General features: G+C 49.1%; 1 protein-coding gene and 1 pseudogene across 5 annotated transcripts in view; both read right to left on the reverse strand.

Annotated features, from left to right (window-relative positions):
- The window catches only part of DOCK11 (dedicator of cytokinesis 11), a 185,504-nt gene extending 161,251 nt beyond the window's left edge, over positions 1-24,253 (reverse strand). For 2 of the 5 annotated variants that reach the window (XM_028087762.2, XM_028087761.2), the window contains exon 1: positions 24,033-24,252. In XM_028087762.2, coding sequence (XP_027943563.1) covers positions 24,033-24,134 — 102 coding nt within the window. In that variant the 5' untranslated portion in view covers positions 24,135-24,252. Of the gene's footprint in view, positions 1-2,970; positions 3,047-7,769; positions 7,981-24,032 lie in introns of those variants that run through there. The other 3 variants (XR_003606828.2, XM_088028669.1, XM_088028668.1) reach the window with 3 other exon arrangements.
- On the reverse strand, positions 21,660-23,606 carry LOC148162997 (uncharacterized; annotated as a pseudogene).
- Positions 24,254-24,784: the final 531 nt, after the last annotated feature.

Consider the following 24,784-nt stretch of genomic DNA (forward strand, 5'->3'; position numbering starts at 1 on the left):
AAAGAAATTTGTGTTCAATAACTTATTTTTAGGAAATCCCTTTCTGTACTTAAATCGTTAGGGAAATAAAACCCTCAATTTCTCTAGCATATGCTCACAAGCTCTACCTACAAAGCCATTTCATTACGGGGGCAGTAAAAGAAAAGGTAAGCAGGGAGAAGAAAAAGTAGCTCTTCTCTGCCACAATTCTAGCACTTATTGCAAGTATGCTAAGCTCCAGGTGCAGTGCTAAATGCACTGCATGTGTTACACCTCATTTAATTCTCGCAAGAACCCTCCGAGGCAGAAAATACTATTGCTACTCAGATTTTACCAGGGAGAAAACTGAGACTAAGAGAGGTTGGGCAACTTGCCCACGTGGGTGATAGAGTCAACATGGTAGGCCGAATCCTAAGCTGCCCCTTAAGGCTCCTTCCCACAGTCTACTTGCCCAGTAAAATCCCCTCCCCTTGAATGTAAGTGGAACCTGTGAAGATTATGAGGTGGCACTCCCTTGAGTATGTGAATAATAAATTGACTCTGAGTCAATCAAGCAGGAGATGATCCTGGGTGGGCCTGGCCTAATCAGGTGATCCCCTAGAAGAGGGACCAGGCCCTTCCTGGAAAGAGTAAGCCACCTGCTGGCTTTTTATTTTTTTAGAGGTTTATTTATCTATTTTTAGAGAGAGAGTGGGGAGGAGGGCAGAGGGAGAGCAAGAAGGAGAGGGAGAGAGAGAATCTCCAGCAGACTCCTCGCTGAGTGTGGAGCCCCCGGCGGGGCTTGATCTCACAACGCTGAGATCATGACCTGAGTCAAAAACCATGAGTCGGATGCTCAACCAACTGAGCCACCCAGGCGCCTGAACCTGCTGGCTTTTTAGAAGCAGACTGCCACAGTGAGAGAGGCCCATGCAGCCAGGACCCGAAGGTGTCCCTCTGCGAGTTGAGAGCCACCCCCACTCGCAGCTGACAGCCAGCAGGAAAACAGGACCAATCAGTCCTACAACCACAAGAAACTGAGCTTTGCCAACCCGAAGGAGCTCGGAAAAGGCCCCTGAGCTTCCAGATGACAACACAGCCCTGCCAACACCTGCAAGACTCTGAGGAAAGACTCCAGCTGAGCCCTGCCTGTACTTCTGACCCAGAGAAACTACGAAATAAGAAGTTATTCTAAGCTGCTAAATGTGTGGTAATAGGCCATGCAGCAACAGAAAACGAACACAGTCAGGGGGCACCTGGGTGGCTCAGTGGGTTAAGCGTCAGACGCTTGATTGCAGCTCAGGTCACGATCTCAGGGTCGTGGAATCGAGCCCCGCCTCGGGCTCAGTGCTCAGCGGGGACTTTGCTTAGGCTTCTCTCTCTCTCCCTCTGCCCCGCCCCCACAGCCTGCTCTCTCTTTAAAAACAATACCTCATAGAGTCAGGATTCCAGGCAGTGCTGTCGAATTCGGGCATACATACTCTTCACCACCTCTGGAGTTGTTCTGTGGCAGCTTCACAAATTCCTAACCATTTTTAACTCTTCAAAAAGAATGGAGACATACATTTCTATTGAACAGGAACGGTTATGATCTTTGCTTCGTTGGATGACTTTCTCAAGCCTCAGAAATGTTGTTATCACATTCTAGTATACAAAAGGCATTTTGCAACTCATGAACAAAACTACAAAGGCAATGTACTCCAATACAAGATTGTGAGAGGTAAGTTGTGAAAACATAAGCAGGGTGGAAAACGGAAGATTGTTATTTCCCAAGGGGCACCTGGGTGGCTCAGCTGGTTAAGCATCTGCCTTCGGCTCAGGTCATGATCCCGGGGTCCTGGGATCGAGTCCCGCATCGGGCTCCCTGCTCAGCGGGGAGCCTGCTTCTCCCTCTCCCTCTGCCTGCCGTTCCCCCTGCTTGTACTCTCTCTCTCTCTCTCTCTCTGTCAAATAAAAAATAAAAAAATCTTTTTTTTTTAAAGACTTTATTTATTTGAGAGAGAGAGAGAGACACAGCGAGAGAGGAAACACAAGTAGGGGGAGTGGGAGAGGGAGAAGCAGGCTTCCCGCCGAGCAGGGAGCCCGATGTGGGGCTTGATCCCAGGACCCCGGGATCATGACCTGAGCCGAAGGCAGACGCTTAATGACTGAGCCACCCAGGCGCCCCCAAAATAAAAAAGTCTTTAAAAAAAAAAAAAGATTGTTATTTCCCAAAAACACCTTGCTGAAGCAGGCTTGGCTTTTGCAAAGGCTCCGGGCTGGGCTACTTACAAATATTTTCCTTTTGACTATATGGCGGGATCTGCAAGACCTGTCATCTGGTGCCTCCAAGGAGATAACACACGACCTCTTTTAAGAGGGCCCAACTGAAACATCACTGAATAGGAGAAGCTAGAGAATTCTCTTTGCTGGAGTGAAATCCTGTATTCTTTTTTTCTTTAGAGAGAGCACACGTGCACGCACGCCATGGGGGTGGGGAGGGCAGGGGGGAGGGAGAGAGAGAATCCCAAGCTGGCTCTACATGTAGCACAGAGCCGAACACGGGGCTCGATCTCACGACCCCGAAATCACGACCTGAGCCGACATCAAGAGTCGGACACTCAGCTGACTGAGCCACCCAGGTGCCCTGGAGTGAAATCCATTTAAAGGGAATCAAAACAATCAAACACTGGTTGCTTCCTGGAGGGCGTCAGTCAACAAACTCACTTTTCATGTTCTCTCCCGCTCTCACACTCACATACACAACACATGGGAGGGGGATGCAAATTAGATAAATAATAATGGCTGACACTTAGCCGGTGCCCAGTGTTCACCATGGACCATCTCATTTGGGTCTCACACTTCCTTTAGGAAGTAGGTATTATTATCACCGGCGCGCCCATTTGATAGATGAAGAGACTGAGACTTAGAAAGGTTAAGTAACTTTCCCAATATTCCACAACCAGAAAGTGACACTTCCACCCAGATGCTGACAACCAGAGCTCCCGGGCTCAGTCACTCTGCAGTATTTACCTCTACTTGTGCTGTTCTCCAGTAGGACAGTCCTCCCGTCCTTCCCAGTATCTAGCAACATGCCTTCGCAGGGGAATGCTCCGTAAATGTTTGCTGATAACGATAAAGAATGAGGTCAGTGCCTGAGGGACCAGGTAAGGCTTCCAGACCATTCATCCTTGGGAGGGGGGAGATGGGGGGGCGGGGCAGAGGGCGGGGAGGGGATAGGGAGGCAGGCTGAAGGCAGCCCCCCAGCTCTGTGGGTGCCAGTCTAAAAGTAAGTGAACTGGGTCTGGCTACTTAGAACTCCAAATACGTGTGGACCAACCATATACAGGAAGAGTTGATTCTGGCCCTAAGATCATAAAAAGAAAAAAGAAAACTAACCCAGTTTTCCAGAGTTTATTTCTTCCTTTTGGAAAAGTTTCTGCTACACATCTGGAAGTGATTTTCTAACACACTAGTTCCAATGAGTCATCTACAATATTAAGCAATGATTCCATAGGGTGAACCCTGATCATATTTTTCCATTAAGTGGCATCCACTGAGGTCAACGAAAGGCAAAGGTTGACCCAGGCTTGGAGAACCGCACCCTCCACAGCCCCCATTTGATATTGTCAAGAACACGGGTTTTAAGAGGTGCAGGAATGCGCTCTATCTCCCAGCACTAATGTAAGACTCCCTCTAATACACTGTTTCCTTCCACTGATCACGTACAGAAGATGGATCCAAAGGCTGCTTGAGGAGGGCAGCAACCCTCAGTAAAGCCGGCAGAAGCACCATTATGAGGCCATGTGTAAACACAGGGCAGTCAGAAATGCAGGGGGTCAGGGTGCTGGGGGGGGGGTGAGGGCAGTGGCCGGGGGTGGGGTGGGGGGGGCCTCCCTGGACAAAAGAATAAGACAACCTATGGTACCCAGAGTACAGCAGGAGCTCAAAACCCTGAACGCGGCCAGCAAACATTTCCCTAAGGAATGTTCTAGAAAGGACTGCCAATTCAGTCTTTGGGCCACATCCTAATATACTGATTCCAACCATCAACTTTTAACCCATATCATATTGGTTTCCTAATATTTAAAACTTCTAGTACTGATGTTTACAAGCATAATTCAAGTCCATTCCCCAAGCGTCTTCTGACACTTGGATTTCTTTCAAGTTACAACGAAGGAATGAGTCATGTTCTCTCAGAGACTAAGGAGCCACTTACAAAGGCTATTTTAAATCTTTCAGGTGACAAGGGTATTATTTAGTTTCCAGAAACCATACTTGACTGAATGGCTTCCCCAGGGCTGAAGGAGTTAATGCAACTTCCCAGAGCGATTCTGCTCTCCAAGGCACCAAAACAATTTGATTTTAAATGGCACGGGAGCTAGAAAAACCTAGACCATTAAATCCTACCTTCCAAAAAGATATAAATTAGTGGGTGTTCATTTGCATGACAAAAGGATTCCTCGCCTTGCCAAAGGATTCCAATCAAGTTTATTCAAAAATCAGATTCCCCTAATGTATGCTAAATGATTTGATTTGCACGTGGGCTTCAGAGCAAACACAGCTGTACCAAAGCCTGAATCTGATTAGCAGGTACGTCTTCACCCCGGGATTTCGGCTTCCAGGACCCATTTCGGGGGTGCGGTGCGCGGCCCCCAGGGCCACCCAGTGAGGAGCCGGACCTGCACATTTCTGACTCATCAACCTCCATTCTACCACCACAATTGCTTTGCTTTTACCTAGCACTTTTCATCCCCAGCCTTCAAAGGGTTCAATCCACATTGGCTGGTCTTCATAATCATGCCAAACCAGTTGGCGAGAGAGCTGGGAAAACAACCTTGCAAACTAAGCAGGGATGGGGCGAGAAAATGAGGACCGCTGACGGGCAGGAGAAATGAGGGGACCACAGACACACAAAAGAACTACATTTAAGTTTCTTTTTCACAAAAGGAAAAACGCCATACCTTGTGCATCTTACTTTTTAAAAATAGACAGGGTTTTGTTTTGTTTCTGAGCAGGTTTGGGCTCAGAGCAAAATTGAGCACAAAGTACAGAGAGTTCCGTTCCCGCGTACCCCCTGCCCACACACACCACACAGCGGCTCTGCCACGATCAACATCCCACACCAGAGAGGTACACTCACCCATCAGCAGCAGCATCATCACCCAGAGCCCACGGTTCAAATTAGGGTTCACCCTTGCTGTTGTCCATTCTACGGGTCTTAACAAACACCCGACGGCATGTATCGCCCCTGACAGTGTCATACAGAATAGTCCCACTGCCTCAGAAATCCTCCGGGCTCTGCCTAGTCGGGCCTTCCACCCTCCTCCTTTTTAAGTGAGGAAGAACTATTCCAAACCCAGTTTAAATACAACAAATCGATCTTTCTATATCAGTTTTACATAATGATCAGAGTGGGGGGCGGGAAGGAAGTGAGGAACAGAAAAGGAAGCCGGGAGAAGACAGAAGAGAAGCCACGAGAAAGAAAGGAACTCAAGGAAGAAGAAAGGCATACTGTGATACTGTGTACCCAGGGAGAAAGGCCCCGTTCACCAAGCTGCGCACCGTAATCTAATTATCTTAAATGTCAGAGGCAAGACCTTCCATTTCAAAGATCCTGATTTCTCAGTCATTCTCCCATCCGTGTGTTCTCAAAGCCACAAGAAGCCTACGATTATTTTTAAATAAAAGAACGGAGATACAGCATGTGCAAAATCAGGAAAATTGCACCCAGAAATCTCTGCAGTATCCATGCATATCGCCTATTAATTAGCTTTACTTGAAATTTAAGTCCTTCTAGTGACTGATATTATGAATGGCAGCAAAGGATGACTTTTTGATTATCAGCAACCTGAGGCACATTTCACATGCAGGGAGGTTGAGAGCAATTTAAATTTACATTTCAGGAAATTCAAGGTAGGCATTTCTGCCTCTCAAAGTTTATTTTAAAAATAGGAACCAGGGGCGCCCGGGGGGCTCAGTGGGTTGAGCGTCTGCCTTTGGCTCGGGTCACGATCCCAGGGTCCTGGGATGGAGCCCTGCTTGGGCTCCCTGCTCAGCGGGGAGCCTGCTTCTCCCTCTCCCTGTACCCCTCCCCCTGTTCGTGCACTCTCTCTCTCTCAAATAAATAAAATCTTTAAAAAGAAAATAGGAAACATTATACAGTTATACGTAGTCATCATGTGTGTTTAAGTGTATGTACATATATACTTTTTGAAACTTCACTTTGTAGAGAATGCATTGTGATCAAAAACTGGGGAATAATTCAGCAGACAGGAATAAAAAGCAAATGGGAATTGAAGTCTCTAATTTCTAGACCATCCTCAACTTATTGATTCAACAGACCGAGAACGTGAGGTATACAAAAGAGTGGGCAAGGAACAGCAGGATTAGTGAAGAAATTATCTTAATAATAATAGCATCGTGCCAATTATACAGATATTACACATCACATATATATTTATACACGACACATAAATACAGCAAGCCTGAAAGGTAAGTATGGAACTGGTCTGGAATTCTACTTTTTCTGATTATAAAAGTAATACGTGCTCCACGCAAAATAAATGAACATCTGCAGAACAGAAAACAAAACAAGAATAAAACTTATAATCCCACCATCCAGAGATACATACTGCTCATACTTTTTAATTTTTTAAAAAAGATTTTCTTTATTTATTTGAGACAGAGAGAACAAGTGGGTGGAGGGTCAGAGGCAGAGGGAGAAGCGGGCTCCCCGCCGAGCAGGGAGCCAGACACGGGACTCCATCCCAGGACCCCCGGGGATCATGACCTGGGCCGAAGGCAGCCGCTTCACCGACCGAGTCACCCAGGCGCCCCCATACTATTCATATTCTATATACATACATACATTACAAATACACACACCTCTCACACACACCTTCGAAGAATGTTTTCCTTGAAGATAACAACATTTATTCGGCACTTGCTATGTCCCAGGCCTTGTTCTGTGTGCTTTATTGTGGTATTTTACTGGATCCTTACAACAACCCGCTGAGGTCAGAACTATGATCTCCGTTTTATACATGAGGAAACTGAGGGTACAGAGGGATTCAGTAACTACATTCACACATAGCACATGTGCTCTATTTGACAAAAAGCCGATCGTGCTTTTCCCTAAACTTTTCTCCACGTCCACAATACACCTAGATGCCATTTTTTTTTAAAGATTTTTATTTATTTATTTAACAGAGAGAGAGAGCACAAGTAGGCAGAGCGGCAGACAGAGGGAGAGGGAGAAGCAGGCTCTCTGCCGAGCAGGGAGCCCAATGCGGGGGAGCTCGATCCCAGGACCCTGGGATCATGACCTGAGCCGAAGGCAGACGCTCAACCGACTGAGCCACCCAGGCACCCCACCTAGATGCCATTTTAATGACTGCACGGTTTTCTGGTGTATGGATGGACCTTTGCACAATCCCTTACTTTTGCACATCGAGGGTGTTTAAATGTGGGGGTGGGTTGTTTTGCTGTTATAAACAGCCCCACCAGACCCTCTGCAGACCTCCATCTGACAAAGGAGCACAAGGAAGTTGCACCAAGTTAAATCGGGTGCCCGAGGCGACACAGACCAGCAGACAGGGGACTCGCTGGGTGCTGCTGGAGATCTGGCTAGTATGTATGAGCTCCTTTCACTCTCCGGCCAGCTCCAGAGGGCATTTACATTCTAATGGGCAGAAGTGGTCAACCACAGCTCTGGAACAGAATGAAAGCAATTCTCCCTAAAGCTGGAGAACCAGCGTGGTAGGATGAAAAAATGCGCCCCCACCCCAAGATCGGCCCCCATCCTCATCCCTGGAACCTGCAAACGTTACCTTTATTGCAAAAAGGTCCTTACACAAATCAAGGGTCTCGAGGTGAGATCATTCCGGATTACTGGATTGGGCCGCAAAAGCCATCACAAATGACCTTCTAGGAAAGAGGTAGAGGGAGATCTGACACAAGCGCAGAGAAAGAGACCCATCCGATCCTTCCCTAAATTCTCCAGACGGAGTGCGGCCCAGGGATAGCGGTTTCGGTCTTCTGGCCCTCAGAATTACAAGAAAACAAATGTGTTGTTTGAAGCCACCCAGTTTGTGGTAACTTGTTACAGCAGCCCCCGGAAATCAACACAACTGGTAGCAGGCGATAAGCCTGCAGAAGGAGCAACGTGCTCCAAATGGAGGGGGGGTGGGGGGGGGGAGATGGCCTTTTGATCTAAAGCCTGCAGGACAGATCGGATTCCCCTGAGCAGGGAAGGGGCTGGAAGGGCATTCCAGGAAGAGGAATCAGCATGTGCAAAGGCACTGGGAGGGGAGAGAGGGGGCAAGTGTGCTCGGGGAGCAGCCGTGGCCCAGTGTGGCCCATGTCCAGACCGCGGGAAGGGATGTAGCGGGAGAAGAGAATTCAAGGGTGGGCCGGGCCTTACCGGAGGACAGGAAGGGGCGTGAAGGCCCCACTAGGAAATCTGGGTGCTTGCTTAGAGTAACGGAGAGCCAATGCAGGTAGACTTCGTATTTTTCTGGGTTTGAGGATTCCGTCATTTTCCCTCATTCAACTGAGAGGCAGCAGAATGGCGGTGGCTTTCTGGCTATTTCAAGACAAGAACTTTGTTGCTTACTGTCCAGATGATCCACCCGGATTTGTTATACCACTGGGGACATGCGGACAAAATTCTGCTTAAATGGTTCCTCCAGGGAGGGAGCAAGAAACAGGACGACGGGATGGACTTCCTCAGTTCCATCTGGTGTCAATGGGGAGGATGCTCCTCAGGAAACCCACTCTGAAACGTACCAAATGATGACCCCAACAGAACAAAATCCTCCATTAAATTAAGCTACAGGAACTTTGTCATGCTTCACTTTTGGAAGGTCTACTAAGCCAGAGGCCACTCTTTCCCAACTAAACCCAGCAGAAAAAAACAAAGTGACGTAAACTGGGCTCTGTATCTGTAATTATACCATTTTTTTTTTGTTAATTATCTCATTTCCTAAACTCTTCATTCTTATTCCATAATTCTGCAAAGAGAACCTCCACTTCTTTTAGTTGGAACTAAATCCAAAGCCAGGACATTTCAGGGGACAACCTTGCCAGATGTGTAGCTCCACGACATTTCCTTGGCATCCAGGCCACTGGATTTCCAGAAAAGGCACCCGGCCATCACTAGCTCAGGCCTCTGGAATTTTCCATCCTTGGCTAAAGAAAAGGTTAAAAAAAATAAACATGGCTCTGTCCCCTGGAGAACACTGTGTGGCCAAACGCTGGGGAGAGGGGTAAGGAAGAGGTGAGAAAAAGAGAAAGGGAGAGTGGGAGCGTGCCCACCACAGACTGAAGCTCCCCAGAGCATGGCGGAAGGGAGCAGCAAAGCGCGGGCTATGGGAGGCCTCTGGCGCTGGGGCTGGACCAGGGAGCCTGATATACAGATTCTCCCAGAAGGTGGCAGTGCAGAGAGGTGAAAGCCACCAACAGCCACACTTGAGGAAAATCACGGGGAGGGGAGAACAGTTAGACGGCAGTAGAAGGTGGGAAGGGGAAGAAAGCAATGTGGTAGGGAGAGGGCAGAGTTGAGTAAGAGGACCCCAGTCTCAGAGAAAATCTCAAGGGCTCAGAGGGACAGCCATCGGTACCATTCCCATCTAGGAGGGTTTGCCGCCTTGAGAAATGTGGGTCTGGCACGGAGGGCGGGGGCGGCTTTTACTCTTCTTCCACCTGAGGACAGAGGAAGTAAGGGCAGGCCGACCCCGGCTCACCAGGCCCTCCACCCTTGGCTCCCAAAAGAAATCTGGTCTCTACACGTTTCCGGCGGTCACAAGTCTCTGACTCCCATCGACCTCGGAGCCCTGCACCCCAGGGTCCTCTATGTTCCTTCACTAACTCATGGGGGTTCCAGAATGATTCAAGTTCACAGTGTACAACGCCTCCACCCCCTGAATCAATGTCTACTCACCCCTGTGGGCCCCGAGAAAACCGTTCCATTTACCTGGTACAATTTCTGAAGGGTTTGAGTTCTTCCTGTCTGAATCTAAAAAGAGACTGCTACCCTTATTCAAGATTGTTAATATTTTAATGTCTGGTCTCCTGGTCTGTTATAATGGAAACAAACAAACAAACAAACAAACCTCCCTTCAGTCTGAACTTTTTTGTGTCCTTATTTTCCTCAGATTAAGTCCCTGTGTTGCCTTCCCCCATCCTCTCCACCTTGCTCTAAGTAGATTTAATCCTTTAACAAGAAACCAGTGGAAATAGATTCTCTGCTTCGGTTCAAGCAACCTGATTCAAAAGCATTTCCCTTGAGATTTTGGCACGCACTGAAGGCAAGTATCTTTTCTCTCAGCTAAGGCAGTTACCTTCCATGGCTCAGCACACCTCTCTCTCTCTCTCTCTCTCCCTCCCTCCCTCTAGCTCCCTCTCCAACAACACACTCGGTTTCTAGTTCCTTCTGGTGCACACCACAGTCCCACATGTTCCAGAGTTCTAAAGCATCAACTCCGTCACGAAGCTCATTGATCGAATGCATACTACCCATAAGCCACGAAGTTCAGATGAGGGCCAGTAGAAAAGAAAAAACCCCTGAAACAGAAAGCAGTAAATCAGGAAAATAATATGAAATAAAACAGAATAAAATAAAATAAGCCAGGCTGAAGGGAAAGAGCCTATCATTTGGAGAAAACACCAATTTCTACAGAAGACTTAAACAGGACTCCGGTTAACAATTCTTCCATCTTTTATAGATTAGTATAGATTGGTAGTACATGAATACATTAGAAACCATTTTTAAGCTAATTCCACTGAGAACATCTGAATGTTTTCAGTGAGATCGCTGATAAGGAGAATTGGAACGGTTTTCCTACCGAGGGGGGAAGAAAGGAAAAATGTAGCTGGAGAAAGTGAAGATGGTTAATGCAGCTTTCGTCCCTGTAGATTTTGTAAACAAAATCTGGGGGGTCGGGGGGGTCACACACACACACACACACACACACACACACACACACACACACACCCCACTACTCTTTTCTTTAGCTGGGGGTGGAAAATTCCATAGGCCTAAGCTGGCTAAGTGCCTGCTAAGTGTCTGGCCAGTTTGTATCCTGAAACACCTCAAGTCTGAGAGCAGTACCCACTTACAAGAACTCCCAACTGAGGGAGTTTTGTGTGGGAAAAATTTTTTTAATTATGAAGAATTTAAGAAAACATCCAAATTGAAATTGCAGACTGCAGACCTGTATGGCGCTCTTTGAGCCTTGTGCTTCCTCGTTTGAATTCTGTGAAGACTTCCACACCTGGCTAGCAGTTTACCAGTCTGTCGGATCCCTGGTCCTCCTCTGCCACGTCAAGTAGCCATGAGGCGAACCCAACCCCGGGAACCCACCATTCCTCAACCTCAACCTCACAGTGATGCCTGTGTGGTAGGAAGAATGGTCTCCACAGAGGTCCGACATCTTAATCCCTGGCACCCGTGTCTATGTTACTTCACGCGGCAAAGGGGACTCTTGCAGATGTGATTAAAGATTTTGAATTGGGGAAATTATCTGGGCTTATCCAGGCAGGACCAGTGTAATTATAAGGGCGCTTCTGAGGAGGAAGGCGGGAGGGTCAGAATCAGAGAAGGGGGTGTGATGACAGGAGCAGTGTCAGAGTGACATGACATAAAGAAGACTTGACCAACCATTGTTGGCTGGAAGATGCAGGAAGGGGCCGTGAGCCAAAGAATGCAGGCAAGCCTCTAGGAGCTGGAAAAGGCAAGGTGATGGATTCTCCCCTAGAGCCTCTGGAGGAAGTGGGACCTTCTGACTGACATCTTGGCGTTAGCCTAGTGAAACCCATTTTGGACTTCTGACCTCCAGACAGTGAGAATAAATTAATGTTTTGAGACACTAAATTTGTGGCAATGTGTCAGAGCAGCCATAGGAAATGAGTAAGGCCATGTGTCTAGGCCAACCCTCAGCAGGGCCACTGGCTGGGCCTCCTCATCCTGGGCACTCTGCCTCCCCCGAATTCTCTAAGCAGACGCTCACCCCTTCAGCCCACTAATCCCACCGTGCTGAGCTCAAGCTGGGGTGTTTTTTTGTTTTTAAAGATTTTATTTATTTATTCGATAGACAGAGCATGAGCAGGGGGAGGGGCAGAGGGAGAAGCAGGCTCCCCGCGGAGCAGGGAGCCCGATGCGGGGCTCGACCCCAGGACCCCGGGATCACGACCTCAGCCGAAGGTAGACGCTTAACCAATCGAGCCACCCAGGCGCCCCAAGCTCAAGCGGCTTTATGGTCCCAGCGAGGGTGGGGCAGCCCTCCTCAGGATGAGCAAGAAGACCAGAACTCACTTCTAGAGGAACCGGGCAACTGGCTGGAAAGCCAAGGCAGGGGGTGAGATAGAGGGGAAGCAGCAAGACAAGGACACCAGATAAAACCTGGTGACCGGAAATGATTTTTAAATACAGGGAAGACCCAGCAACCTATAGGGCTTTGAGGCCCAGGACCTGAGCTTTGGATTCAGAGTCCCCTGATGTCACCTTAGGCGTAGGCTGGCCTCTGAGCCTGGGACGGTGCTGAGCCAGCAGTGAACATCAGAGTAGCTCCAGAGACAGGGGGGAAGGAAGGAAGGAGGAAGGAAGGGAGGCAGGGAGAGAAAGCCGGGCTTCCGTCGCAGAACTGAAGTCAGGAGCCTTACAGAATTCTCTTCTGGCTCTCCTGGTGAGCCTTCTGCCCGAATGCTCATTTGCAACGGGCGGACAGAAGCAACATTCCTCTACAGACAGTCATGGCGGCCCCCGGTAGTGGAGAAGCCCCTATCCCCTGGGGTCAGGTCGGCCAGAAGAACCTTCTTTGCTCCACAAGGCACAGAGCACGATGGAGACCCTCTGCTGGGCAGAGGGAGCGCCCCTGGCCCCTAGGGGCTTTTAAATAATGCTGTTGTTCCATTCGTGCAACAGTTGACTCGGTGGCCTCCTGGACTGCAGTTATTCCTTGGTGGGAAGTTAGGCACCTCACAGGTGGTATTCCCTCCTTCGGATCTCCAGGAAACCATTTACTGCAGTGAAGCACAAGGCCCCTGGTAAGCTAGGAAAATAAACTGGTGATGCCCACACGACTCTCTTACACACACCGTGAGTACTGACACCGGGTCCTGCAAGGCGCAAAGCTGGAAGCTGGCTGTTCGTCAAGTGCAAAAACTAAGCTGCTAATATCAAAGGCCTGGAGACGCATACAGATGTTATTTTTGGGCAGCAGTAACTCCCCCCCCCAAATCATAAAACAGTTCCGTGAATATGATCCCAGGTACCTCTGCAGAGCCAGTGTTCCGGAGACTTTTTTTTTTTTCCATATAGTTATTCAAATAGCAAAGAAAGGAACTCAAAATCCTTAGGCTTACTTTGGCAAGGAAGAATCTATACGGATCCTGCCCACATTTCTCAATAACAACCCCACCCGTCTTTTTTTTTTTTTTTTTTTTTTGGTTTTTGTCCCCACCTCCTATTTTCCCACTTCAGAGACCTAAGCCTTCCCGAGGAGGAGGAGGAGATCATCACCAAAACCACACAAAAAGAGCTTCCTCCACCTGATTTACTGGGGACTCTAGGCCAGAAGCTAGGGCTCCTTTACCTGATTACACCAAAGGAGACAACATGCCTGGAGTCCATTACCTGTTCTGTGATTTTTAAAAGATGGACGGCCTACAGCCTGCGTCTCTCTTTCCCCATTTCCCCACAACAGGGGTGGGAACAACGTGGTGCGTGTTCAATGGTGACCTGTGACAACATGACAGGTCATAGGTCTAACAACATTTTTAACCCTTCGTAAGCCTGGGGCTATAAACATACAAGGTCTCATCGTCTAAAAACCATTTCCAACAAATGCAGTCCCCAGCCTCCTGACACACTTCACATAAAGATGTTCTGTCTCGGAGGCTTGGAAGAACACTTGACTTCTTAGTTAACTCTCACCCGGTAAAATAGTTCAGTCATGAAGGAAAGCGACATGATGGGAAAGCTGCTTCTTAAGTATCAGAATAGCCTCGAACATTTCTCAGCGGCTTGAAACACATACAATCCAACTGACGCTGTCAGGAACTGCAAAAATACAACTTCCTGGGAACGAGAAACTCAATGGGCTACGAAAATAAGGTGGAGAAAACTGCAGGAAATCGTTAATAGCAAATTTAGGCCTGATTGTGCGAGGTCGCGCGCGGACAACTGATGACCCACATGTCGCTGGAACCAGCTGCCATATTTTCCGTCGTATCGACTGTGCTGGAAACCTGTATGCGCTATTCCTAATAGAACTTATCCCGCTACCACAAAACCAGAAGAGCTGAATATAACGCACACTCATTGCTTAGGAGACATCTAGGCTTTAAGAGTTTTCCAATAAAATACGTATTTCCAAAAGAGATCTTTAAAAAGGCACTTGAATTTGAATTTCAGTATTCACTTTTTTTTTTTTTTAAGGTGAAGACTAATGAGTGAAAGGGATGGCAATAGTTTTGAGAGGGAAAGGAAAGCGCTTTGGAGTTCTCCTTTTCCATACAGAGCTCAGTTTCCCTCTAACCCTCCTTTTGCATCAACCGCTCCGAACAGACTATTGTAAAAGGTCAGTGCTTTTGCCAAAGGCCTCGCACACAAGCTCCCCAGACCAGAGGGCCTTCTCCATGGGTACCAGCCGGGGTGTTCCTCCCTACTAGAGGACCAGCCTTCCCACTCACTCATCGGACTAGTTTGAAGGCAATAATTGCCAAAGATCCAGAGCCCTAGCTTACACCTGCCAGTTTTTTCTTCCAGGAAGGGCATGAGTCTTGGCTGTGCCCTGTAGCTCACCTTGGCGGGGGGGGGGGGGAGTGACTTGGAGCGAGGAACTAAAAAAGCCAGGGGGGCATGCTTCCCTTCTGCCAGTTTGCTTTTGTCTGGTGACCTGTGATACATACCCAAAAGACTTCTTGCCCACCAGAAAGCCTGAGAATATTCATGAGAGCCAACAGCACTTGGCAGAGCCACGTGCCAAGGCCCGGGGTAAGTGCCTCGCAAGCCACGACTCCTTTAAGCCTCTCAACAAGCCCGAAGGAGGGGTTATCAAGACACAAGAAGGTTAAATAACTGACCCAAGGTCACCCAGTAAGTAGCCGAGCTGAACTCTGAACCTGGGCCGTGTCCTTCCAGATCCCACTCGTCATCACGTTGCTCTCCCAAGCTCCAGCTTCCAGGCTAGGGAGCTCAAGGAGACTTGCCCCAGTTACTGCCCTGAGCCTCCAGGGTGGGGCCCTGCAAGAATCAAAAAGGCATCTCTAGGTGGCTATAAAGCAACCCGCCAATGTTACCCATGAGCCCCTCTCCCCCCCTCCGCACTCCTGACAGAAGCTAAAGGAAACCAAGAGATCTAAATCCCAAAGAGATGTGGATTATAAAATTACCGCTGGATTTACAGAAAAGAAGAAACAGTTCTAGCTCCTTCTCCCTCCCGTGGTTTCTGGCCTTCCTTTCGGTGTTAAAAACAAAACAACAACAACAACAACAAAATACTAAGAATTCTTCAACATGCCTTACTAATGATTCTGTATCTCAGAAGAAAGTAACACCCAGGTAGGTAAATGACTCCTTGGAACTGAATTACCACAAACAAGCAAGGGGGCGGGGGGGGGGGGGGGGGGGGGGCGTTCCTCTGAGGTGGAGTACTAAGGATTTGGGAAGGTAGCAAGCCCTCCCTCCAGTCCATGGAGGTCAAGTAAAGGAATGCCAAGGTGAGTTAACACATGTAACACTATAGACGAATCTGAGCGTTAAGACATTACCACTTACTTTCCCCGATCTCATTAAAAAAAAAAAGTCCTCTGTAGTCAAATAAATGTGGGAAATGCCATAGAACAGTGTTCATTAGCAAAGGCTTGGTTAACACTATTGGCACCTGTAAAGGACCCAACTCTTGAAAATGTTAAGGATCACAAAAAAAGAACGGGGGGGGGGGCGGGAAGGCAGAGATGATGTCACTAACTGAACACAGAAGGCAGAATTGCTAGCCTTCTGCCAACTTCTGTCTTCTCCATTTGGGTTATTTGCATACATCTAACCTCCCTTCCGGACCTGTGAGTCCCTTCAGGGCAGGAAACATCGTATGCAGCCCCCCTCCTCCGCAGCTCAAACCCTGGGAGGGGGAGCTGCCCAGGGGGTGACCTAACTTCCCATCTCTGTTCTAACTGGAAGTCTGGGGCTGGCCTCCAGACCATTCCTCCGCGCCCTGCCTCCCACTTCCCTAATCACCCCCAAAGGTGCAAACCTCTTTAATCAGCTAATCTCGCCTACAATCTCATCTCAGCCCTCCCCCCACCCTTCCTCTCCTTCCTGATCTTATTTGGAACACTTCTCTGCCCTCAAGAACCCTAGTCTTGGGGCGCCTGGCTGGCTCAGTTGGTAGAGCATGTGACTCTTGATGTCAGGGTTATGAGTTCAAGCCCCACGTTGGGGTTAGAGCTTACTTAAAACTATTAAAAAAAAAAAAAAGGAACCCTAGCCTCTTGCCAGAACACAACACTACATGCTCAGCCATTCCCTCGAATGTTCTCTCCATATTAAGCCTGACTTGGCTGAAACCCGGTTTCGTCCTGACAACCCTCTTGGGATGAGGTTGCTCATTTTCTTTTCCTTTCCCCTATCACCAAACACGCTTTGCCTCCGATTCACCCAGGCAAAAAAACCTCAGCGCCATCTTGACTCCGCCTCCTCTCCTCTTTCCCGCCCACTTCTTCCTTCCCCCTTCTCCTCCCCCTTCAAGAATCCCCAAATCCTGCTGATTCTATCACTGAAACACTTCTTACATCCTCCCCCTTATCTCCATTCTCACTGTCTCAGGTAAGCCTTTCTTATCTCTCTCCGGAACTATGTAACTATATTTTAACTAGTGTCCTGGCCTCCAGTCACCCAACACCTTGTCCATCCTACATACTGCTGCCAGTGTTTTTTCCGCTGAGTACCCACTGCATTCCAGGCACTGTGTGAGGCACTGGGCATAGAGATGAATACACAGCCCCAGACTTCTTGGCCAATATCTAGAAGGGGCAAGAAACATTGCCCCCTCCCCCATCTGTGATAGACCCTTCTAGAATACCTTTGTTGCACCAGCTCTTTTTTTAAACCTTTATGAATCACTTATACATCAGACACTTTCCATACACTACCTTCTTTAATCTTCCTAAGAACCACACAAGGTAGGTACTATTTATTCCCATTTCACAGATGAGGAAAATAAGATCTGGTTACTTGCCTTGGTTCACAAGGCAAGCAGGTGACCGAGGCCAGATTCAAGCCCAGGTCTGACTCCTGAGACTGGGCTCTTGCCTCCCACGTTTTAAGTAGGACACTGAGATTTTGGAAAAGAGCCCAAACAGGATGACCATGATGGTGAAGAATTTTGAAACCAAGTCATGTGAGAAATAGAGGAAAGAAATGAAGTCTTTTCGGCTTTTGTGAAAAATGGCATGGTGTTAGGGCACCTGGGGGGCTCAGTCGGTTAAATGCCCGACTCTTGATCTCAGCTCAGGTCCTGATCTCGGAGTCGTGGGATCGAGCCTCTGTCGGGCTCGTGCTGGGTGTGAAACCTGCTTGAGATGCTCTCTCTCCCTCTCGCTCTGCCCCTCTAAAAAAAAAAAAAATGACATGGTGGATGTCTCCAAATGTTTGAAGGGTTGTCATGTGAAAGAGGAAGCAAACATATTCTCTGTGGCTCCAAACAGCAGAGCTAGGCCTGGCGGTGGCAGAACTTAAAGGAGTCAATTTCAGCTCAAGAGCCTTTTCTAGCATACCCCGCCCAACAGGCAAGGCGTGTTTAAGGCGAAGCTAAGTCTTCATTTGTCAGGGGTATGTGCAGGGGGCATGCCTGCCTGGAGCAGGCCAGTGGTCTAGATCAGCATTTCTGGGCACATCAGAATCACCTTGGGTAGTTTTTAAAAAATACGGATGCCTGGCCCCACCCCAGACTTATCGAAACAGTCTTGGGGTTGAGACCGTTATTGCAAGAATTACAAACCAGGAAATACGTCTGTAAGAAGATTCACTCAAATGCCCCAAAGAAGAAATACAAATGGCTAAATCAACATATGAAAAACTGTTCAAGAGGAACTGAAGAAATGCAAATTGGAACAGTGCTGTATCATTGACCTACCTCCTATCAGATTGCAAAGATTAAAAAATATTAATAACCAATGTTGGCATGGGAGAGGGGAAATGAACATGTGCCCATTCTGATGAAACAGTAAATGCCAACAACTTTCTGCAGAGCAATTTGACAGTGTGTTCCAGAGGACATTTTTTTTCCTTTTAATTAATTTATTTTTAAATTCCAGCATAATTAACATACAGCGTTCTATTAGTTTCACATGTACAATACAGTGATTCAACAATTCTATACATGACTCCGTGCTCATCACAATAAGTATCCTCTGGATCCCTTCACTGATTTCACCCCCCCCCCACAACCTGCCACCCCTCTGGGAACCAACTACCGGTTTGTTCCCAGAGGGTTGTTTTTTTTTTTTTTTAAGATTTTATTTATTTATTTGACAGAGAGAGAGAGAGAGCACAAGCAGGGGGAGCGGCAGGCAGAGGGAGAGGGAGAAACAGACTCCCCGCCGAGCAGGGAGCCGGATGCGGGGCTCGATCCCAGGACCCTGGGATCATGACCTGAGCCGAAGGGAGACACTTAATGACTGAGCCACCCAGGCATCCCATCAGAGGGCTTTTTAATACGAAAAACGTGTCTAATGTTGCAGCAAGCAATTCCATTGCTGGAAATTTCCCCTGAAGGGACAGTCTAGCAAGTTTGAAAACGCCTGCTCAAAGATGCTCATCCGTTAATGTTTATACCAGTGCTGTCCAAAAGAACTTTCTGCAATGATGGAAATGTTCTCTGTCTGCACTGTCCTATATGGCAGCCGCAAAACCACATGTATTTGAACGGTGGCAAGTGCAAAGGAGCCAATTTTTTAAGTTCATGTAAATGTAAATGGCCACAGGTGTCTAGCAGCTAGTACAACTCACATCTCTAACACCACAAAACTAGAAACTACCAAACTATCACACAATAAAGTATGATTCCCTACCGTACACTCATAGTGGAATTTCTGGCCATCATTAAACACGATTATGTAGATTTATATCGACTGAAGTGAAGAAACAAATGTTCATAGGATATTAATAAGCGAAAAAATTATTTTAAAGTTTGTATGATATTTTTTCGTCTGCTTTCATAGATATATACACACAGAGATCAAAGAGTCTTGACCTATATACATTAGGATTTTATAGTAATGAGATGATTATTCTCATCTGGTTTTCTACCTTTTCTACAACAAACATGCATTTACTATGTAACAAAGCAATAAACGTTTAAAAAAGGAGGCTTAATAAGGATTAGACGAGGAAAAAGATTCAACCCAGAGATTTGTTGCACACGTTTGTCTTAGAAGACAAATTCTGCTATTTGGTGCTTCGAAGAGGGTTCACAGCAAAGTCTGCCCTGGGCTTTTGGACAGATCCTCCAGGGGTGGCTTGCCCTGGGGCCCCCTAACCTGGAGCAGCCCACGGGAGCAGGGAGCCTACTTCTTGTTTAGGCGCCAACAAAGTGGGTAACTGTCCTGCAGCTCATTCAGCCAAAACCTAGCTGGGTCTGAGAACCGGAAACGCATGGTCAAGAGGCCCATTCCAACCAGCTTTATTTCCGTGTGTTAAGTTGTTTGGTCCTATGTTATGGTACTTTCCACAAAATCCCCTGGGAAGAGGGAGCAGGACAGCGGATTCGTTTCCAGGCCTTCCCTACATGCGAACCTAACACACATTCCAAGCAAAGGTAGTTGTGTGCGCGGTGGGTTGGGGGTGTCAACGGCTGTGGCCACTCTTCAGCCATTCCCGGCTTCTGGAGAGTTTTTCTCTACTAGGGTTATTAGATGACATCCAGCCGGTGCCAGCCAAGGAAATACCCTGCCTCGAGGGGCTAAAGCCCGGAACATCTAGCAACTCTTTCCAGATCCTTCCGCACACAAGGAATGGAGGGTGAGTTCAGCAGCAGCAGGCAAACAGTATTTAAAACACCTACCAGGTGACTTTCCCAGGCCGACACAATGACTCCCCTTAAGGGCAGCTAAAACACGACAGGTTTACCAAATGACTTTGTGTCCCCCCCACCCCCTCACCCCCGGCACAAATAGCTATTGCCTGAATTGTAACAAAAACACCGTTAAAACCCTGCATTTTAAATGTGTGTATATGTAAACACTTCTCTCTTAATCACATACACTCTCAGGTTATAATATTCCTCCTCAAGCCCCTCCTGGGAAATCTTGGCCAATGGTTAAGTCTATAATTATCCCTTTCCCTCAGTTAAAACTGACCTTCATATAAATGCCAAACTTCAAGGAAAATGCAGCAACCGGTCTCTCTCCCAGCCTGCTTCATTATTTAGTGAAAAGGGTCGTGGAAGTACTAATAATTGAATGAAAGTGTGAATACACGCACATGCTTTATACAGCCCAGGCCCTCAGAGTTCTTCAAACACTGAGCAAAACTGAACAATGGTAGCAACATGCCAACAAGGGTATAACCGTAAAAATAATAATAATAAAATAAAAAGTTTAAAAAATTTAAAAATCCAAAAAACAAAACAAAACAAAGCCCCCATCTCAACAGGAAAGACTGCGTATTTGCTGTATGATTTGTTCAGTCTGGAGGGTTTTCCAAGTTCTAGCAAGAGATACACCGGAGGAAAGCGTGATCTGCTGTGGGAATGGCTCCCTCGTGACATCCTACGAATACAGGCGTAACTTCTTTTATCCCACTTCGATTCATCGTGCTTTGCCAATAATTGCATGTTTTACAAAGTGAAGATTTGTTGCAAACTGCATATCGGCACCATCTTTCCAAAAACACCTGCTCACTTCCTATCTGTGTCATTTTGGTTACTCCTTGCAATAGTTCAAACCTTTTCATGGTTATTGCATTTGCTACGGTGATCTGTGATCAGTGATTATGACTCACCGAACGCTCAGATGATGGTTCACATTTTTTAGCACTGAAGTATTTTTTAATTAAGGCATCTACGCTGTTTTTGAGACTCAACAGACTACAGTATGGTGTAAACGTAACTTTTCTATGCGCTGGGAAAGCAAAAATTTCACTTGACTCGCTTTATTGTGATAGTCACTCGCCTGCGGTGGTCTGGAACCGAACCCACAGACCTCTGAGGTATTCCTGTGACTCCATATTGAAGCCCTAATGCGGGTGTCGTGGATTTATAGCAGCAAGTGTAAATCCTCCTTCAGCTGTCCCTAATAAACACTTTGGGGCTTAAATCAGAAAAGAATCAGAAGTTATAGCGGCAGCTGCAACAGGGTCCACTTGCGTTCCAGCCACCCATGGCTTTACTAATTGGTGACTGGCTCTTTGTGTCAGAAAAGCAGGAGCCAAGAAAGAGCCAGTTAGGAGAATCCACTCCATTTAAGGCTGTTTCCTTATTTCTTCATTGACTGAACTGCTTAGAAACAGCATTCGCCAAGGTACAAATAATCTAGGTGTCCTATTGACAAACACAAAGACCCAACCCGGGTTGGAAATAATAAAAACAAATGAAGAAAATGGCACCCACATTCACATATAACTATAGGGCACCTAACATTGTGTCTTGAACGTGACAGAAAGGCTCAATAGATATTCACTGGTTTGGATTCCTACAATCTATTCCCCGCGCCCCCCCCCCAATTCCCCAAATTTCAATGTGGATCACGTACCAGAGTAGTAAATAAATATCATTCCGGTGCCTTGCCTGGTAAACATCTGTGCACTCAGTCCCAAGTAAACCAGGCTGGTGCAGCTCCCAGAAAAATCTGCTCCCACTAACAGTTTTTCCAGCTTTGCCACAGATCCAATGGTCAGGAAAGGGCAGCTGCACCTGTGCCACACAAAATCCTTTTAAAAACCTAAAAGCCTGGGGCGCCTGGCTGGCTCAGTCTGTTAGGCGCCCGACTCTTGGTTTCGGCTCAGGTCGTGATTTCAGGGTCATGGGATCGAGTCCTGCGCCACGCTCACTCATGGAGCCGCGCTCAGTGGGGAAAATCTGCTGGAGATTCTCTCTCTCTCTCTCTCCTTCTCCCTCTGCCTTTCCCTGCCATTCTCTCTCGGTCTCTCTAAAATAAATAGATAAATCTTAAAACAAACCAAGAAACCTAAAAGCCTGGGCAAGAATGCTAATATTAACGTTTTGCTGCTGAGGGTGGCAGGTCAAATGCTGGTCAGATCCCAGTGGAGGTTTGCCGAGGCCCATTTCTTCTCTCGAGACCATCTGTCCACATCATAGGCTCCCTTTGTACCATGCAGTAGCGGGCCAGCCACCCCTGCTCAAGCAAGGTTTTTTTCTTCCCAAATTTAGGAAAGCGTTTCCTGAGCTAGGCAGATTGAATCACTTGTTAGCAGTCACCCAAGATGAGAGCCCCGGTATAAATGCCCTGCACACAGCTTGCCTTCCTCTCTAAACTGGCTGTGATGACAGTCGAGGTTCCCATCTGACCCTAACAGGACCTCATTCTAAAATCAGTGAGACACACAATAAGCCAAGTCCCTTAAAACAACATTAAAGGTCTGGTTTTAGATCTGCTCAACAGCAGGATTAAACTTTCAAGGGTCCAGCCACGATAGAGATTTCTTTAAAGTCACTTGGCTTTGCACAGTTGTAGCTATTAGGGATCAGATCTTTATCTCAAAGGTACACATTTTACGTTTGATCCTCCTCCAGAACTCCCACTAATGTCAACTTTCTCCGCTGTTGGGATCAAGCCCCTGGCCTCCCTTTAATGTTGGCTTTATCGCAGATTCTACAAGATCAACAGAAAAATTACAAGGAAAAGCTGTGAAGTTCCCTTCCGATGATAAGTTGTTGGAACAAAAAGAGCCCACACTCAAAACACAGCAGACGAGACGCCGTAAGGTAGAGAGAGAGACTACGAGGACGAACAACAAAAACCCAAAGTAACAAAACACTAATTAACCAGTCTGATGGCTTATTTAGGGTTTGCTCTCTAGTCCAGGAAACTGGCAACGAGTGTCTTGAAAACAGAAGGGGCGAGTGCCCGTTAGCACCCGTCCGCTTTGCTCCTGAGCCAGACAATCCGGAGGAGGCTGAGGGTGCGATGGAGAGCTTCCAGGGGGTCAACGCGCTTTCAAATCCCCATCCCCCAGCCCTGCCGCCTCGGAGGCACCCCCGGCCGTGAGCGGTGGGGCTCTACCGCCCCCTCCCCGGTCCTCCGTCCCTGGACTGGCACACACCATCATCCCCAAACGCGGCCCCATCTCCTCGCCTCTGGAGCGCTCCTAGGTCCCCGGGGACACCCTCGCCCTGTGGCGGCCGACCGCGCGCGCACTCGCCCCGGAACCCCGTTGTTTGCAATTCCCTCCCTCCGCGGCCACAGCAGCAGCACCCCTTCGCCACCCATCACCACCCTCTCCCCAGTAGCGGGAGGAAGTCGCTCTGCTTCCTCTGTTCTCACCGCCCGCCCGAGCTTGGGAGCCCGGGGCTTTTTGGGTGGGGTTCTTTTTTTGTGTACACAATGTGTGTGTGTGTGTGTGTGTGTGTGTGTGTGTGCGCGCGCGCGCGCGCGCGAGTGTGTGTGTGCAAAAACGCTCATCGCATCCTTCCGCCGCGGCTGCCTCAGGTGCCCGCAGGGGGGAATCGGGATCTCGTCGCGCCCCGGTCCCCGGCTCTTTGTGCGGGCTCCAGGGCAGCGCGAGGTCCGCTCCCCAGCTCATGCCCGCCGCGCCCCCCCCCGGGGGCCCGGTTCCGAGCGCCCGCCTCCCGCGCCGGCCGAGCCCCCGAACGCCCGTCCGCGTCCCGCTGGGCGCAAGCCTCCGCCGCCGCAGGGCGGCCGCCGCGCTGTCAGCGGGCGCCTGGGACTCGGACCCCGGCCGGCGGCGGCTGGTGCGCAAACTTACTGAAGCGGAGAAAGAGAGCGCGGGGCGCAGCGGGCGGCCGCCGCCAGCGCAGTTCCAGTCCCCGGCCCCGACCCCGCGCGCGGAAAGCCACCCCGTCGCTCCGGCCCGGAGCGCGTCCCCCGGGACGCCCGGTGCCCCGGTCACTCACCAGCACCACGGAGCCCCGCACGGCCTCCGACACGCTCTGCCGGAGCTCGGCCGCAGTGCCGGGCTTGCTGAGCCGCTTGGTGAATTTGCGCACTTCGGCCATGGCAGCGGCGGGCAGGTCGCGGCGGGCGCACTCACTGCCCCGGGCCGGGGCGGCCACGGCCGCGGCTGCTCCCTCTGTTTACCCGCCGGCCGACCGGCCACATCGCAGCTCGGCGGCGGCGCGGCTCCCGCGGCTCCTCCCTCCCCGCCGCGGCTCCTCCCTCGTTCCCTCCTTCCCTCCGCGGCTCGCCCGCGCGCTCCGCGTCCTGCCCCACGGCGGGGCCGCTCCCTCCCCTGGAGAGCCCCGGCTCTGCTCGCGAAGGGCCCCAGGAGGAGGGTGTGTCCGGCGAGGAAGGGTGTGTGCCGGGGGAGGGAGGACGGCAGGGGGGGCGAGGGTCACGAGGGAAGAGGGGGGAAGTGGCAAGCGCTCGGGCTCCGCCCGCAGCTGATGTTGCTGGTGCAGCCGCATCCGGGAGGGGAGAGCAGGCTGCTTCGGGGAGATCGGGCTGCTTCATTTTTCGTGTGTGTGTGTGTGTGTGTGTGTGTGTGTGTGTGTGTGTGTGTGTGTGTGTGTGTGTGTGTGTATGGGGGTGGCGTAACGAAATATCTCCAAGTGTGGGGCGTGTTCTACCCCAGTGCCCCTTTCCCGCCCCAGTGCCCCTTTCCCGCCCCAGCGGCTGCAGTGCCTGCAGGCGAGCCGGGGGACTCTCG

This window comes from Eumetopias jubatus, unplaced genomic scaffold (assembly GCF_037043125.1).
Source record: "Eumetopias jubatus isolate StellerSeaLion01/CBP00866 unplaced genomic scaffold, mEumJub1_p1.0 scaffold_11, whole genome shotgun sequence".
Taxonomy (NCBI): Eukaryota; Metazoa; Chordata; class Mammalia; order Carnivora; family Otariidae; genus Eumetopias; species Eumetopias jubatus.